Source organism: Echeneis naucrates, chromosome 14 (genome assembly GCF_900963305.1).
Source record: "Echeneis naucrates chromosome 14, fEcheNa1.1, whole genome shotgun sequence".
Lineage (NCBI taxonomy): Eukaryota > Metazoa > Chordata > Actinopteri > Carangiformes > Echeneidae > Echeneis > Echeneis naucrates.
Genome location: NC_042524.1, coordinates 11,781,092 through 11,796,184, shown reverse-complemented (window position 1 = coordinate 11,796,184; position 15,093 = coordinate 11,781,092). Strand labels below are relative to the sequence as shown.

General features: G+C 37.6%; 1 protein-coding gene across 4 annotated transcripts in view; it reads right to left on the bottom strand.

Annotated features, from left to right (window-relative positions):
- Positions 1-780: 780 nt before the first annotated feature.
- The window catches only part of LOC115054793 (ryanodine receptor 1-like), a 42,512-nt gene continuing 28,199 nt past the window's right edge, over positions 781-15,093 (bottom strand). Inside the window, exons 82-108 of one of the 4 annotated variants that reach the window (XM_029520195.1) lie at positions 14,395-14,494; positions 14,233-14,312; positions 14,074-14,150; positions 13,896-13,969; positions 12,655-12,672; positions 11,359-11,439; positions 11,190-11,278; positions 10,749-10,877; positions 10,572-10,676; positions 8,515-8,520; positions 6,687-6,768; positions 5,276-6,597; positions 4,957-5,042; positions 4,638-4,797; positions 4,441-4,527; positions 4,038-4,301; positions 3,706-3,836; positions 3,549-3,591; positions 3,336-3,469; positions 3,172-3,232; positions 2,890-3,036; positions 2,667-2,801; positions 2,426-2,582; positions 2,227-2,291; positions 2,050-2,150; positions 1,878-1,929; positions 781-1,760 (exon numbers count right to left, since the gene is read on the bottom strand). In XM_029520195.1, the coding sequence (XP_029376055.1) occupies positions 1,665-1,760; positions 1,878-1,929; positions 2,050-2,150; positions 2,227-2,291; positions 2,426-2,582; positions 2,667-2,801; positions 2,890-3,036; positions 3,172-3,232; positions 3,336-3,469; positions 3,549-3,591; positions 3,706-3,836; positions 4,038-4,301; positions 4,441-4,527; positions 4,638-4,797; positions 4,957-5,042; positions 5,276-6,597; positions 6,687-6,768; positions 8,515-8,520; positions 10,572-10,676; positions 10,749-10,877; positions 11,190-11,278; positions 11,359-11,439; positions 12,655-12,672; positions 13,896-13,969; positions 14,074-14,150; positions 14,233-14,312; positions 14,395-14,494 (3,882 nt within the window). In that variant the 3' untranslated portion in view covers positions 781-1,664. The remainder of the gene's footprint in view (positions 1,761-1,877; positions 1,930-2,049; positions 2,151-2,226; positions 2,292-2,425; positions 2,583-2,666; positions 2,802-2,889; positions 3,037-3,171; positions 3,233-3,335; positions 3,470-3,548; positions 3,592-3,705; positions 3,837-4,037; positions 4,302-4,440; positions 4,528-4,637; positions 4,798-4,956; positions 5,043-5,275; positions 6,598-6,686; positions 6,769-8,514; positions 8,521-10,571; positions 10,677-10,748; positions 10,878-11,189; positions 11,279-11,358; positions 11,440-12,654; positions 12,673-13,895; positions 13,970-14,073; positions 14,151-14,232; positions 14,313-14,394; positions 14,495-15,093) is intronic. The other 3 variants (XM_029520196.1, XM_029520197.1, XM_029520198.1) reach the window with 3 other exon arrangements.

Genomic DNA, 15,093 nt, shown 5'->3' with positions numbered 1-15,093 from the left:
ATGTTTAGTTTTGGAAGAACAAGACACCACTTAATTTTATTATTGAGTCAACTAGAGAAGGAAAACATTAACATTCTTTCCTTAAAATTTAACTTGATCTGACCACCAATGCAAACTTTATTAACATTATAACATGTTGCAACATGTAATTTTGGAATAACTCACTAACGAGTTTGGGTTAGGGTTAGTCACAAACTCCTCTTAAAATCCTTCTGAAGAAATGCCTTTACACATTCCAGATGCAGGATCTGGTTTTAATGACACTGGGAAAATTTTAAGATAAACAACAACTTCCAAAAGCAGCTTGTTAAAGGAGATTCAAAAATATCTCCTCGCAAAATTTCTCCAGATGTAATGACTGCTGCTCAGTAAAGTAGAGTCATCTCACCATACATCCTGAGCACCCCACGGTGGATCGCCAAGACATTCATGTTGGCAGATGATGTGTCCTCGTCTAACACGGGCTCAGAAAGAACCGTTTCAGGACAGCATGGGTGGAAAGCACGCAGCTCAATGTGAGTTTTAATGCTCAGTGTTAATCCCCATTCAGCTATAATACTCTCCATTTCAGCAGACTGGTATGAAAATAGCCTGTGATGCTACACACATGATGCTGCAATGTTTCTGTAAAATGACTTCCCAGAATGATTGCTTCTTTAAACATTGCTCTTTAATATCAATTCAGTTTTGCAGAATTGCAGAATAAAAAATTATTTTGAAATCACCAAACCTCTTGGGTAAGTTTGCTCTGATGTAAATCCAAACATTACAGAAACAAAACACAGTTTTCTATTTATTACCTTTCAATAGTTCCACAGCAGTCATCGAAAGAGGGTTATGTCATGTTGGGTCCTTTCCTTTATATTTTTTTTAATCATCTTTTAATGAGTAATTGCAGATTTGAATTACAGTTATCAGCCAAACTACAACACTGAGGACTATGAGAATCATCATTAATTGATACTTAACTTGAAAATAAATTAAATAGTAAAAACTACATATTTATTCATATTTAACACGTGTTGCTCAATTGTATAACCTTCTGCGGCTCTGATTAATGGCGGAATTAATGGCACATTACACTGGTTTAAAAACAGACTTTGTTTTGAAAAAAGAAAAAACAAAACCTTAAATATATTTGCTACAGTATCTGAAGAAAACTGCACAGAAAATGACACAATAATCGCAAAGGAGATAATGATTTTGAATAAAATACAGTTTGGGTATGAAGGCAGAAAGTGTAAAATGAACTTCACTCTGTTGTGTGCTGAATATGCTGACTGATACAGTATTGTTATTGCTTTGGCACTTCATCATATTCTCATCTAAATGGAAAATTAAAACTAATTTATAGAAACCTACTTTGTCTTACATTAGTTACTGAGGCAAGATTTGTATGCCATTTGATGAGATCAGCAAATGGTTCCACTCCAATAAATTTGGAACAAAAAAATTTATTGGCATTTGCAACATATTAGTTTTTGGCAACTAAAATTGTGCAGCTCCCAAGTTATGCTTCTGATTATGTTTGTGATATTACTTATTCAACTTTTTTTGTGATTAAAATGAATTTAATCCAGGTTTTGTCAGGAATGGTAGACAAAGGTACCGCAGCGGTGCTAAAGTAATATATTTCCCTCTGTTATGCATGTATCGCTTGCTGTCTAGGAAAGTTGATCCTCATATTGTTTTCTGAAACAGTCTCCTGCAGGGAAGAAGTCCCAGCATCGCTCCTGGTACATCTTCCACACATATGACTCCTGAAACAGAGCAGGAAGACCAATAACTGAGAGGAGCACACACAATGCTATCAGTCCTCAGGAATATTGACAACAAAACAAAACAGAAATGAAAAACTTTAACTAATTTGGACCCACCTGTCCAGTGTGCTCTGTCTCATCTTTGTTGATCAGGTACATTAAGAAGAACCTAAAAAAAAAACGAACAAAAACGGACATTTGTCAATACCTTTATTATTTCTACGTGCACAAATGTGAACACAAACTCACATGTTGAACATACACACAGTGCACAAGAGGAAGTACTTACATGTAATTTGCCAAGTTGTGTTCATCAAAAGTGTGGGTTTCAAAGCCATGTGGTGTTGTGTCAAAGTAGTCACTTCCAATACCACAAATGAAGCACTTTGTCTACACAAAAATTTGTAATGAGAATTAAACAAGTGTTGTGCACCGAGGGTCAAAGTGTCATCTTCAAATGTCATACCTCCATGTCTTCCTTGACCTGCTCTTGTTGGTCTCTGAGTTCTCCAAAGGCATCAATAATCAGACCTACAGTATTTGGAGGAGTTCATAAAATAACCGTCATATATTTAAGCCTTAAAATTCACCCTTTTCTTTGTTTATGAATTCACTCCATAGTTATTGTCCTTTATCATTTCATGATAGAGGACAACTGCCTTTACCCTGAATAATAGCCAGCAGAATGACAATGACGAAGAAGAAGAAAGTTATATCAAAGACCACTCGATAAAGCTCGTATTCATCTCCAGCAGGATCCTCGATCTCATCTCCAATGCCCCCACCAGCACGCACACCCACATACATGTGGAACAGGTAACACTGTAAATAAATAAAAAATAACATCATTTGGGAAGTGGTTCAGATTGAATGTAGCTTATTTTCTTCAGATCAACACTGACGTACAGTCATCATGTCATCGCATTTCATATCCGGTTCATCTTCATCTTCACTCTTGTTGTAAAACTTGCGGAAGAAATTGAAGGCGACCACAGTGTAAAGGTACACCACCACTGCCAACAAGCCCACCGTCATCATGAGCTTGGAGAGGAAAAAAAAGGGTGATGATTACTACAACCAAACCAAAGATTAGGATTTTTTGAATTGGTTGAATTTCTCCTGCACTTGCCTGCTTGCCATTGTGTGTTACTGAGGACAGGATAGTGCGCAGGGTCTTGACACCCATGGCAATATCCAGCAAATGACAGGCAAAGAAGAAATTGTTGTAATGCCCAAGCAAAGACATTATCAGGTACCAGCAGAGATAAAGGAAAGTCTAAAAAGAGATGAAATGGTTATCAACAAGTTCTTTCACTTCACAGAGGCAAGATCACATAGGACAGTTCAGCACAGTACGCTATGATATACACAGAAGAGTGTGCAATGTACAATGAAATATGGGTTTGCTTACACCGTCTGTGAATACAACACCAAATTTCCAGACCTGGTACTTAATATCAATGGAGGTAACCCTGAAAAGATGAAAACAGGTGGATTTCCTCTTAGACAGATTTCAATCTTGAAGAGCGATGTCTAACATGTTTCATTGCAAAGGTTTTTTTGTGTCATTTGTACCATGCAAACACAGAGTTGTCTGGTTCTTCCTGTTTCTTTTCATGTTGTTGACTCACATCCAGCGAGGCTAAATCTACACCCAGGAGTTCAGCAATTCTTTCTCTGCCATAAATGTCTCCATACTTATCCAGAACCTAGACACAGACATTATATTACACATTAACATGCTCCACAGAGGCCGTTTTCAAACCAATGTTATCCAAAACAACTCACCTTTCGTTTCACAAATTTATCCCAATAGTTATTTGGGAAAGAGCTGTGGAAAAAGGGGGTGTCAATCAATAAGGTATTAATCCAATTAATTGGAAGCAGTTTTCATGATCTTAATTTTGACCCAATAAAGAAGAATCATATTTCTTCATCTACATACGGTGTGTTGAGAACCAGTCGGTCCCACTGGCCCTTGATGTCATCATCCTCAGGCTGCTCAGTGATGTAGAGACCATCAAACTCCAGTTTTCTTGCAAGTTCTTTCTCCCTTTTAAAGATCACCAGTGGAATCTGCCAAAAACAATTGCAAACACTGTTTACCAGAGATATGTGACAGGCATCATTTTGGAAACAGGTTCTGATTCTAAAAACGCCTCAATCACAGTCTATTTTTGAAAATCTGAACATTTGAGATTTGAATTTTGCCTCATAGGTGTTGAATGTTGTGAGGTTAGGTGTCATCAGCTTTCCTTCACTGCATTAACATCATACCTTGAGGCAGTTGTATCCAATGATGCAGATGAATGAGATGACTGTGTGCAGGATGGCAAGGAAGGACAATGTGGGCTGCATATAGCCAGTGCTTTCCTCCAAGTAGTAATAAACTGGCACATTTTCCTCATCCTCTTCATCCATCCCAGATCCCTCCCCTTCCTCCCCTGAACCTTCAAACAGCCCAGAGCCCTCAAACAGCCCGCTGCCCTCTGACAGTCCAGATCCTTCCATCTCCTCCCCCTCAGGGGGGCTGTCAGACACCTAAACATGGCGACCGATATAAACAAAATCAGTTCGGTACTTCACTTGACTGAGCCACAGACAGTTCATCCATTATATTTCCTCTGATGCAAACATTTAAAATTAAAACATATAGTCATATGTTACAATAGCATCTTACCCTGTAGAACAGCAAAATGAAGTTGAGGGCAAACGCAAGGAACAGAGCCAAAAAACGCAGGTTGTAGAAGTTTCGTGAGAGGTAGTTCTGCGAAAGAGAAATTCTTATTCTCATTCAATAAGTGAGTTGGTATGTGGAGAGCGCTGCTAAATTCATACAAAAATGTATCCTGAAACAAATACTAGCAGCTGTATCACCATAAATTTATTTCTTTGGGTTTCCAGCTCAGTCCAGATTTGAAAACCGCCTTCCCCTTTCACCCTCTTTTCTTTTGTTGCTGCAGATTTCTTTGGTTCTTGTGGCTGTTTTTCCTCTTTGCTCGGGGTTTCTTTCTCCGCTTTCTCTCCCGTCTCAACACTGAAAAAAAAAAAACATTTTTTCCAACTCTGTATTCTGTCAAAATCAAAATTACGAAGAACTAATTCTACTGATGTGCAGCTTTTTGAATTTGCCATCTTCCCATCTTTCAGTCTATATACGGGTACCAATGTTAAAAAAACAGTGCAAACTTCTTACTCAGCCTTTTCAGGTTCTGGAGGAGGCTCCTCCACAGGAACAGGCTCAGGCGGTTTCTGGCCAGCCTCAGGCTCTTCAAGAGGCTGCTATGAAACAAAAACACACTGTCATAGTAGACAAAACTGCCTTTGTTCTCTTTTGATTTATAAGCACACTGTAGAGGATGTGATCCTTCTCTTTCTTCCTTTTTGGGACCCTAACCCTAACCGTGCATGTTTAAAACTGGACTTCTAACCTCTACCACTTAGCAGATAGACACCCTGAGAACTAGCTCATGGAGACATTTTTATGTACCTAATGGGTCAAAAAAAAAACTCACCACTTTTCTCTTTGTTATGGGACTTCCTTCAGGAGTTGGAGGTTCAACTGGTGCCTCTACACCCATGTCTCCAAGACCACCTGGAGCATCGACGCCTGGTATCCTCCCACCCTCTTTTTCCTGAGTATCCTCCTCTTCCTCCTCTCCACTCCCAGTCTCTCCTATTTCTGTCACCCCTCCAGTGTCTTGCTCTTCCCCTGTCCCTTGCTCACCAGGTCCATCTCCATGCACATCATCCTGTGTAGGATCTGGCATGCTCGCTAAAATCTCAGTCACTGTGATATTTTTAGCTCCCTCCACTAAGCCACCTCCAAACAGTGTTTGCCAGATGATCATAAAGAAGCCTTTGCACACATTATAAATAAAGTGTAGTATGCCCATTAGGATCGTCCAGAAAAAAGTTGACAAAGCCACTACAATTTCCTTGAAGGTCATCTTTCTCACTCTGCGATACTGTCTGCGAAGGTTACGGAAGGTGAAAATGCTGAAGAAACTCAACACGCTGTTTATAAAGTCTGCAAAGGCAGAACTTGATTCAGGCTGCCCTTCCTCTCCATTATTCTCCTCATCACCCCCTCCATTTGCTCCCCCTCCTTGTCCTGTTTCACCTGCAGCTTCATCTCCTTCGTCATCTTCCTCTCCCTTTTCCTCTTCCTCCTGTTCTGAAATTTGTGAAGCTATATTCATCTCAAAGATGGTGTCCTCACAGAAGTTGACAAACATCTCCATTTTCTCTGATTCACCGCCCTCATTAACAACATCAAAGATGAACTGCCGTTTAGACTCTCTGACCTGAGGCATTTCCCACTGTCGCCGGTTTACTTCACTGATTTCAAAGTAGATGCGTTCAATCTTTCTGCTGGCACCCATTATTTCTATACGACCCAAGAAGGGGCGGAAGTAGTTCAGCACACTCTCTGCCTGCTCTAGGAAATTCTGTAGCCTGGTGTCATGGGGGACGTGCTCAGACAGGTTAGTGAGCAGCACGGCAATGTTGAAGCCAATGTCCTTTGCAGGCTCCTGAAAGCGATTGGCAAACTCCTCATAGTTGATCATATCATTCTCGTCTGCCTCCGAGCAGGACAAAAGGAATTGGATCTCAGAGGGGGAGTACTGCTTCTGACTGTCCATGGCCTTCTGGAAGTCCTTCTTGGAGATCAGTCCTCGAGGGTCCGTGACATAATCACGGAAAGCATCTGAAGCCACTATGTCTTTCAGTTTAAGAAACATGTCAAAGAACTTGAGGATCATCTCGACGTTGCTGGAGGACTCTACCAACATGTCAACCATCTGGCGAGCAATTGTACCATTTACCACATTTCCTGAATAATACAGACAGAAATTCAAAAGAGGCTTAAAGAGAACAAAATGGGAAATTAAAATGTTTAGCACAAAAGTAAAAACATTTTACCCTCTAAGAGTGACAGCAACATAACAACCATGTCTTTCTGTAGGTCAAGAAGCTCCTTCAGCAAACCAATCTGGCTGGAGTCCTGCAACCACAAAAGGATGCACAAGATCTTACAGTAATGACAATAAATTTTATATCATTTGAAAATATTTGGATTTCACATGGAGATGCAATAGTCACTGGTGAAGCAGACGCACAAGTGAAAACTGTCAAGAGTTATCACACAAAATTATTTTATGATACAGTATAGTCATTCATGTTACATGAGGTGTACATTCATAATAATGTGTGTTGAATACACTCACATTCACATCAGAGAGAGTGTTGCAAAGAGAAGTTTATTAAAAACCCTCATGCTGAAAGAATTTCTAAAAATGTAAATGTCATCATTCAGTTCATTATTTCCTTTTGTTGGCTGGAAATAATGATTTTTGATGTGACTGGCCCAATCTTCTCGTCTTCACTATGGTTTGTGGTTGAACGTGTAGTGTCCTCATGAGACATGCATTGCTATTAGCCCAAACAGAATTACAGATCAATGAAATAGAAGATGGAAATATATATGATATTCCATTAATATGGAAAAAGTTATATAGACAAAGCAACACACCACAAATGAACAACATATTCTGCCAGGTTAGTAATTAGTGAATGACAATTGCAACAGAATTGTAACCCCTGTTAAATGTGTACACACAAAATGAATGTCACATTAAAATGTATATTCCAACAGCAAATAATTTCATATTAAAGTATATACTCCAACAATGGAGGTTAAAAGTCATTCCCTCTCTCAGGGTGATTTGTATTCACCTGTTTCTTTGTTATGATTTTTTTTTTTTTTTCCCATGAATTCACTAATTCAGCAAGATTTGTGTTGGTATTTAAGGGTATAACTGCTGGTTTTAAAATCCTTGGTAGCGTACAAAGTAATTGCGAAGATGCTCTGTAGCAAGAACTTACAGAACATTACTGTGTCTTGAAAATGACATTCATAATGTTATTACAGGAGCCTTATGAGATACAGTAAATATTCTCGGAAGACCCTTTTGCTTTGACATTTGTATTGAAAGTCCGCACCAATTAGGTGTTCATTAAAATTAAGCTAAAGTTGTGTGCAACTGAAGGTATTGGTTTCATAGACTGCCCTTTCTCTCTAACTTCTCCAAGACACTGAGCTCAGCTCAAAAATAAAAATACTGTCATCGCAACATTAAAATATGGGATAAGGGCTGCAAGCAGAGGTTATCATTGTGTACTTGAGCTGATGGCAGACACTGGATAAATACTGATTTGAATGCGTAATACTGTGTTTGTTTTAAGATAGATAGATAGAGACTAGAGGCAAGCCATCACTGTCATCTTCATTCTTATGGTAGGACACTGTGCTTGATGTGCAGGTCCTTTAACATGTATGGGTTTACTTGGACTATTGGTTGCGTTTGAGCTAAACATGACTGACTTATCTGACAATAATGGTTTCAGGGGCTTTTGCACTCAATAATATGCTTTGAATAAATAAGCAATGTAGAAGAAGTACATAGAAGTAATATACTGGAAACCTGACCGTGGGCTGAAACTGATTTCAGCCACCAGGTCAGTAAAGCATCACAGCTAAAAGCACCTAATGCTGGCAGTGGCAATACAAATACCAATATTTGTTGCATATCGAGTATTATATCCTTCATAAAATACATATCCCTAATCATTGTTAGACTCTTAAAAACAGGTGGGTATACAACAACCTGATGAGGGAGACCAACAGTGAAGATATTATAAACTAGTAAACACAATATCACATCAATAGGCAAATAAAATGGATACATACTTTACCCTGCATTGACCATGTGGAAGACAGTTTAAATAATGAATAAGTCATACAGTTGTTAAACATTAAAAACATTATTGCAGTTTTAAATATTCTTGTGTATGACAAATATTTTCTTTCATTTCACAGTAAAACATTGAGCACTCAGGGCCCTATTTTAACCAAAGTGCAACAATAAGCCCAAGGTGGTAGCTCTTTCTGTGCACAGACTGTGTGGGAGTTTCCAAGCTCACCTGTTATTTTGGATCATTTAGATACAGCAGAGCAAAGTTACAAAATTATGGCTGAGGTGGACGGTTTAGTGATTTAAAAATTCATTCTTATGCAGTTAAACAAATGTTTTTTCTCAAGGGAACTCTTATGGTCTGGATAGTTTAGTTTGCTATTTTGCATGCAAGCAGTTTAATAGGAATAGGTTTCCCTCAAAGGGCCCAAGGGAATAATATTTAACTGAAAATTCAGTTGAAATTTGAATAATAACTGACTGCCATGAGCATGATACATTGAGTTATAATGGTCGAGTCAGATGATCTAGAGATGAGTGAGGTTATCGTGTCACTTAGAGTCATTTAATAAAGGTAGGCACTGTGATCAGCCACAGTATGCAACGTTATAATAACTGAATTTCTGGAATAACTGTAACTCAGAACTCAGAAGAAGGTTTTTGTTGGTTGGTAGTGCAATAGCTTGATGCTTGATGGCAAAATCTCAATAATGCCTGGCCACAACTCTTTTTTTAAACCCTCATGGTGTTGGCGAGTCTGAGAATCTGAGACATCTCACCAAAATAGCAGCCAGCTTTGCACCTCTTTGACTGAACCGCTCACCCATTTTCACCTCTCCTTCCTACTGCTTGAACTGGTTTGTGCACCATCAAGAAAATAGGGCCCTAAATCTTAAATCCCATCTTTTGCACAGAGTCCTGTAATTAGAGTTTATTTTCTATATGTAAATTATGCCCTCTTCATTGAGGCACCAGATTAAATATATGATTACAGCAAACAGAACAGCCAATAATGAATGAGATATTGGGTCAGAAAGGACAGCGCATGGGAAAGTAATTTTATGATATTGCATCATCTGTGTTAGAGTTCGCTGAGCTGGAAACTTCACGGCTTGTGTTTTAACTTGAATGTATTATTAAAGGGTTATGCATGCAACACTTTACTGATCATAAAGATTTGCTATTAGACTCCGTCATCCACAGAAGATTTCACTCATTGACGTTTCATTTGTAGTGTTAAAGTTGCACCATATAGACTGATATCAATGTGATTCTTTAGACTTGTCACAGAAGGAAACGAACAGGCAATACTAAAAACATTAATAAGGGCTCTGTTCTTTTCAAATGTCCTACTAAGCCATGACATTGTAACAGTGTGCACAAGACTGGGACTGTGGAACTGAGGCAGGGAAATTGAATTCATTTGAATTCATTTGACCTTTGGGACCTGTGATCTTCCAACTGTGACTGTCACAATGTCATCATGTCCATTCAGAATCATTGTGAACCACTTTGAAACCAGCCAATACAGAGAGTACAGTGACTGGAAATCCAAATCTGTACTTGAGCTTTACTATCTAAATGTTAAGCTGTCTAAATAATAAAGCATTCCTTATGCAGTGTATAGACCTATCAAAAAGAGTCTGTAAGCATGTTTACTATCACACAAGTGGTATCATTGCTATCAGTGCTTCTATTATCTACTACATTTTGCCTTCACTCACTCGTGACTCGTGATAAATATAAGGAGCCAAAACAAAACAGAAAATGATTCCCATTACACAACTGAATCAGACTTGGCTCTTGAGAGGATCACACCTGTCATAGTCAATATAAAATTCTGCCATGGTCACTGAAAATAAAAAGTGTAAAGAATTAAATTAAAGAATTAGCTGTACAGAGATATATCTGCCGTACTGAGGCCAAGGTACTCACTCCACATATTAAACTGCATAGGAGCGACACTGAGCTAATGTTTCTGTTATCGTACATGTTTCCAGCAAAGATATAGTGCTCACTGAAAGGTATTATTAATTGAATGGTCTTTGCCTACCTGTGCTAACTTCATCATCATGTGGGCAAAGACATGAAGAAACCCCACAATAGCATCCCACAGCCTGCTGTGGGCCAGGGACTGCTGGTTGCCAGTGCATGGGCCCTGAAAAAAGAACCTGTATTATACACACAACAAACCACTAGCTAATAAATTACCTGATCTGTTGAGATTTACCTGAATATATTCAGTTAGACTGTTGAAAATCTGTTTTGCCACTGTCATAGCTTTGGAGAAATTCTTTTTGCCTGGTTCATCAATGACATCCTTCCCAGAGTAATACCAGTAGAAATCACTAATAGACTCCTGATCAAAAAAATAAGATAAGTAGAACACACGGAATATAATAGTGTAACGTGATAAAAATCATTTATCAGTGTAGTGGGTGTGCTTTCACATATGTACAAGTATACTTAAAGTGTTTTGTTCACATGACTCTGGCTTTTTGAATAACCAAATAAAACTTTGGAAACTATAAGATGACTTAAAATCCATGGAGAAGTTGTATACCAGATCCCATTGTCAATGTGGACCTCTGATTTAAAATGTTCTTTTTTCTTCTTCTTCTTTTATCTTTATTAATTTTATCATTTAAGCTAAATTACTTTCTAGCAGCACCTGGAGTCGGAGAAGGTAATCCACGGTACAGATGATGATGTTAATGGTCGTTGTGCTGCCTGTCTGCGTCCGCAGATAGTTCTGAAAATCTGCAGCAAAATAGAGAAAAAGAGAGAAAAGAATTAAGATTTGAAAGCATTTCACAGCCTAGAGTATGAGTGATTCTCACCATTATTGTGACCTTCACAAAGCAGCTGCAAGAAGCGGAAGAGGTCACAGGTGAACTCATCATCTGACATCACTTTCTCATCTAAAAAAGAAAAAAAGAAACCGAATGAATGAAATTTTTAAATCCCATCCTGAAAGCAAGTTCAGATCAGACTAAATATAATGGTAATAAGTAATTCTGCTAATTATGTAAACACAAGTTTGCCTAACTTTTGCGGATGGGAAATAGAATTAATTTCTTGACTTACCATTATCTTGCAATGGATTTTAGTAAAAGACATAAAAGTTGTTGCTAGGTGTTTTTATTATGAATTAAAGAATAAGTGACACTAATCTGTATAAAGTATATTAATAGAACAAATACAAATCTCTTAATACTATCAAACATCAAACATCAGGAAGCCTGAGCATCATATGCATGAGGTTAATGTGTAAAACAAGTTGCAATAAAAAACACATTGACAGACACACAAAATAACAAGTATACACTTAAAAACATTAAAAAATACACTTGTACAGAAAGAAAGACAACATTTAGATTAAAACAATGCAGCAATTACGGTATAGAGTCAGTCCATAAATAAAATGAATGAGTGAAAAAGCACCATTTTTAAATACACCACAAAAATGGAGCTGATTATGAATAATGTTATTGGATACCAAGTCACCAGTGGCAGCAATGAATACGCACACAAAACAAAAGTCATAGAATCATGCAGTTCACATCAACTTTGCTCGATTGCAGAGTTAAATGTCAGAGAGGTTGGGGGATTGTCCATCAAAATATTGAACAGAATCCAGTACTTGATGCAGGACATGTGAGAACAGGATTGTGCATATTTTGTCAAATTGAAACTGCAGCCATATAGCAGTTTAATCTTTAGGTTTTGTCCATTAATTTAAAGATATCAGAGTAGATTTGTGTGCTAAGTCTTTTCAAAGTTATTGAGATTGATTGCAGTTACAACAATTATAATTTTAGAACAACCTCTCTATAAATTATGTTGATGAAAATTCTGCAAGAAATGAGGCAGTGAAATAGCTTTATCTGTTTATTTAGAGTATTTTTCATTTATGTTTTTCACAAGTAAAAAAAGACAAGATTCCATTCGCTGACTTTTGTGATGAACAAAAAATGTGAATGAGCACAAGCTATGAAGATTAAAGATGGACAGAGGCATCCAATCCTCTCTTGGCAGAATTTAGATGTTAAAAAGAAGTGATGGAGCAAGAGGGACAGGAAAGAGAGAGAAGGATAAGAGGAACAGAGACGCAGATGGACAGAAACATGATTTACCCCGATCTAGGTTCAAGTCTGAGGACCATGAAAGAAGGGACAAGGGAGAGGTGGCAGTGATCGTGGGGAAGGGAGAGAGGATCAGTGTGTTGACAACAGAAGAGGACTAAGAGATGAGGAGGGGGAGATTAACAACATTCCATGGCAAATTCATTCAAGTAGATTTCTAAATGAACCCCCAGAATTAGATGGAAAAAAGTGGATGAAGCCCAATCAACCCCAACTCAAACTACTAGACATAGTGGGACAAAATCTGAACTAATTTAAGCAAAAAAAAAAAAAAAAAAAAAAACTTTATCTAATTCTTTAGCAATCATCCAAGTGTTAATAATAATTAATGTTAGGAAACTAATCATTCACCTAAATTTAAATTTGTACATTTGTAGTATCAAAAATGAAATGATCTACTGTAAAAGAAGACAGATTAACAGATGAAGAATATGAATGTATTTCTTTCATTTATGTCTTTTTTGATCAATTTATATATTTGCAATATTACAATTACAAACACAAAAATTTCTCTGGCTAACTATACCAAATTACCTGAATATCTATACCTTAATTGTGGTACTAGATAGAACGTATGAATATATGAAATATGAAATCTCTGTGTTGTCTTTAATCTAGAGCGCACACATATAAACTATAAGATATTTGGGACATATACAGTACACAAGTCAAGTGAAGACCACTTCTGTTATACTCTTATTTACATTTATATGAAATGAATAAAGTACAATGTTTATGCAAGTATGAATTTAATTTGCAGTGAGCTTATTTTGGTGTTTGTTCTGTTACCAACCCATTGCTATGTGATAAGACATTTTAAAATTCAGGTGACTATGGCTCTATAATGATATTAAATGTAGCAAATGTAAGCTCATTAATTGGATTTGGAGAGGATCTGCAAAGAGGAGTGGACCAAAATTCCTCCAGAGATGTGCACAAACCTGGGAATGAACTACAAGTAAACCAGCCATTTCATTTCTTTGTCAGTGGGTAAACTTACAAGATCAGCGTTGGATCAAATAACTATTTCCTCCACTGTACCTTCTTCACTTGTCTGGTGATTGTATGCGTCATTGTGTAATGAGATGGCTGAGGTAAGCATGTTCAGCAATGTATTCTACCCCTTAAATCAATGCAGATAATCTATGACAATGACATGACAATGGCTGTTGTGTGATATTTCCTGCTACATTTTGTGGCTTTGTGATGAAGAAAACAGTATGGGGACTTACTAGTGCCCTCCTCTGAAACCATGCCCAGTCCTTCAGCCTTATTCTGCCTCTCAAAGGCATTTAGATCCAGAACACTGTGAAATATAAAACATTTTGTAGATAACCAGCTCCCCACTTTACAAAAGCCAAAATTATTCTATTATTAAATTTTTTTAATTGTGAATGACTGAAAACTGACCAGCACGTCTGCATCAACGATTGGACACTCAGAAAGAAGCCCACATCCTTCTTATCCTTCAGGTACTCAAGCATTTTCTGACACAGAAAAAGAAGCAGTCCATACAAACATTACATTTAAGTCTACACAATCTTACAGGCTCATTTACACAGCACTTACCTGCTGAACCTCACTGTTGCCACCATTAAGGATCGAGATACCGAGCTTGAAGGTAGTAGAAACCATGGGGCCGGTCTCACCTACAAGAAAAAAAAAGTAAAAAATGTGGTAAGGATAAACTAAACTGACGTCAAAACAAGAAGAGATGAGTGGCTACAACACCTTTGCAGGCACTGATCATCTGTAAGACCATCTCTGCAGCACCCCGATTATGGAGTCTGGACTGCTGGTACAAGAGCCTCTGTTTCTCCATTTCTTTTTCCTGAGGTGAACAGAAACATTATGAGCATTTTGTATTTTCAACCTGAATTTCACAGAATTTGAATAGCTAGAATGGACACAATAGAGTCTGAATGAATTAAAACACCAGATATAAATTTAGGTGAAGGAGAAATTGATCACTCAAAAAGTTGTCCTTTCTATCCATTCGTATTCTGAATTGTAATTCACAATCACCATCCATTCACTCAAGTCCCTGACTTTTCACCTTTTTAATATCGAATCAACTTACCATTTTTTTTAAAGGAGTCCATTACAGTACATATAAAGTGATCATTACACAGAAGTTGAACTGAATTACCTATTCATAAATTCAATGTTTTGTTTTTTTTTCTATGAAACTCCCAAATTATTTTCTTGTGTATGTAAAGCAATATAGTTTTTGAGGGTTTTTGCAGTGGTTGTTAATATCCACCTAAGTACCTGTCTGAATCACACATACTCTGTCACCCAAATTATTAGTCATGGAGTTGTTACACTACTTCCTCACGTTTGCTAGCTGGAGCAAGCGTTAGACTACAGGAAACAGCCCGATGGCTTATTATTTTAGCCAGCGAGCATACCACAGTGTCTTTATTGCAG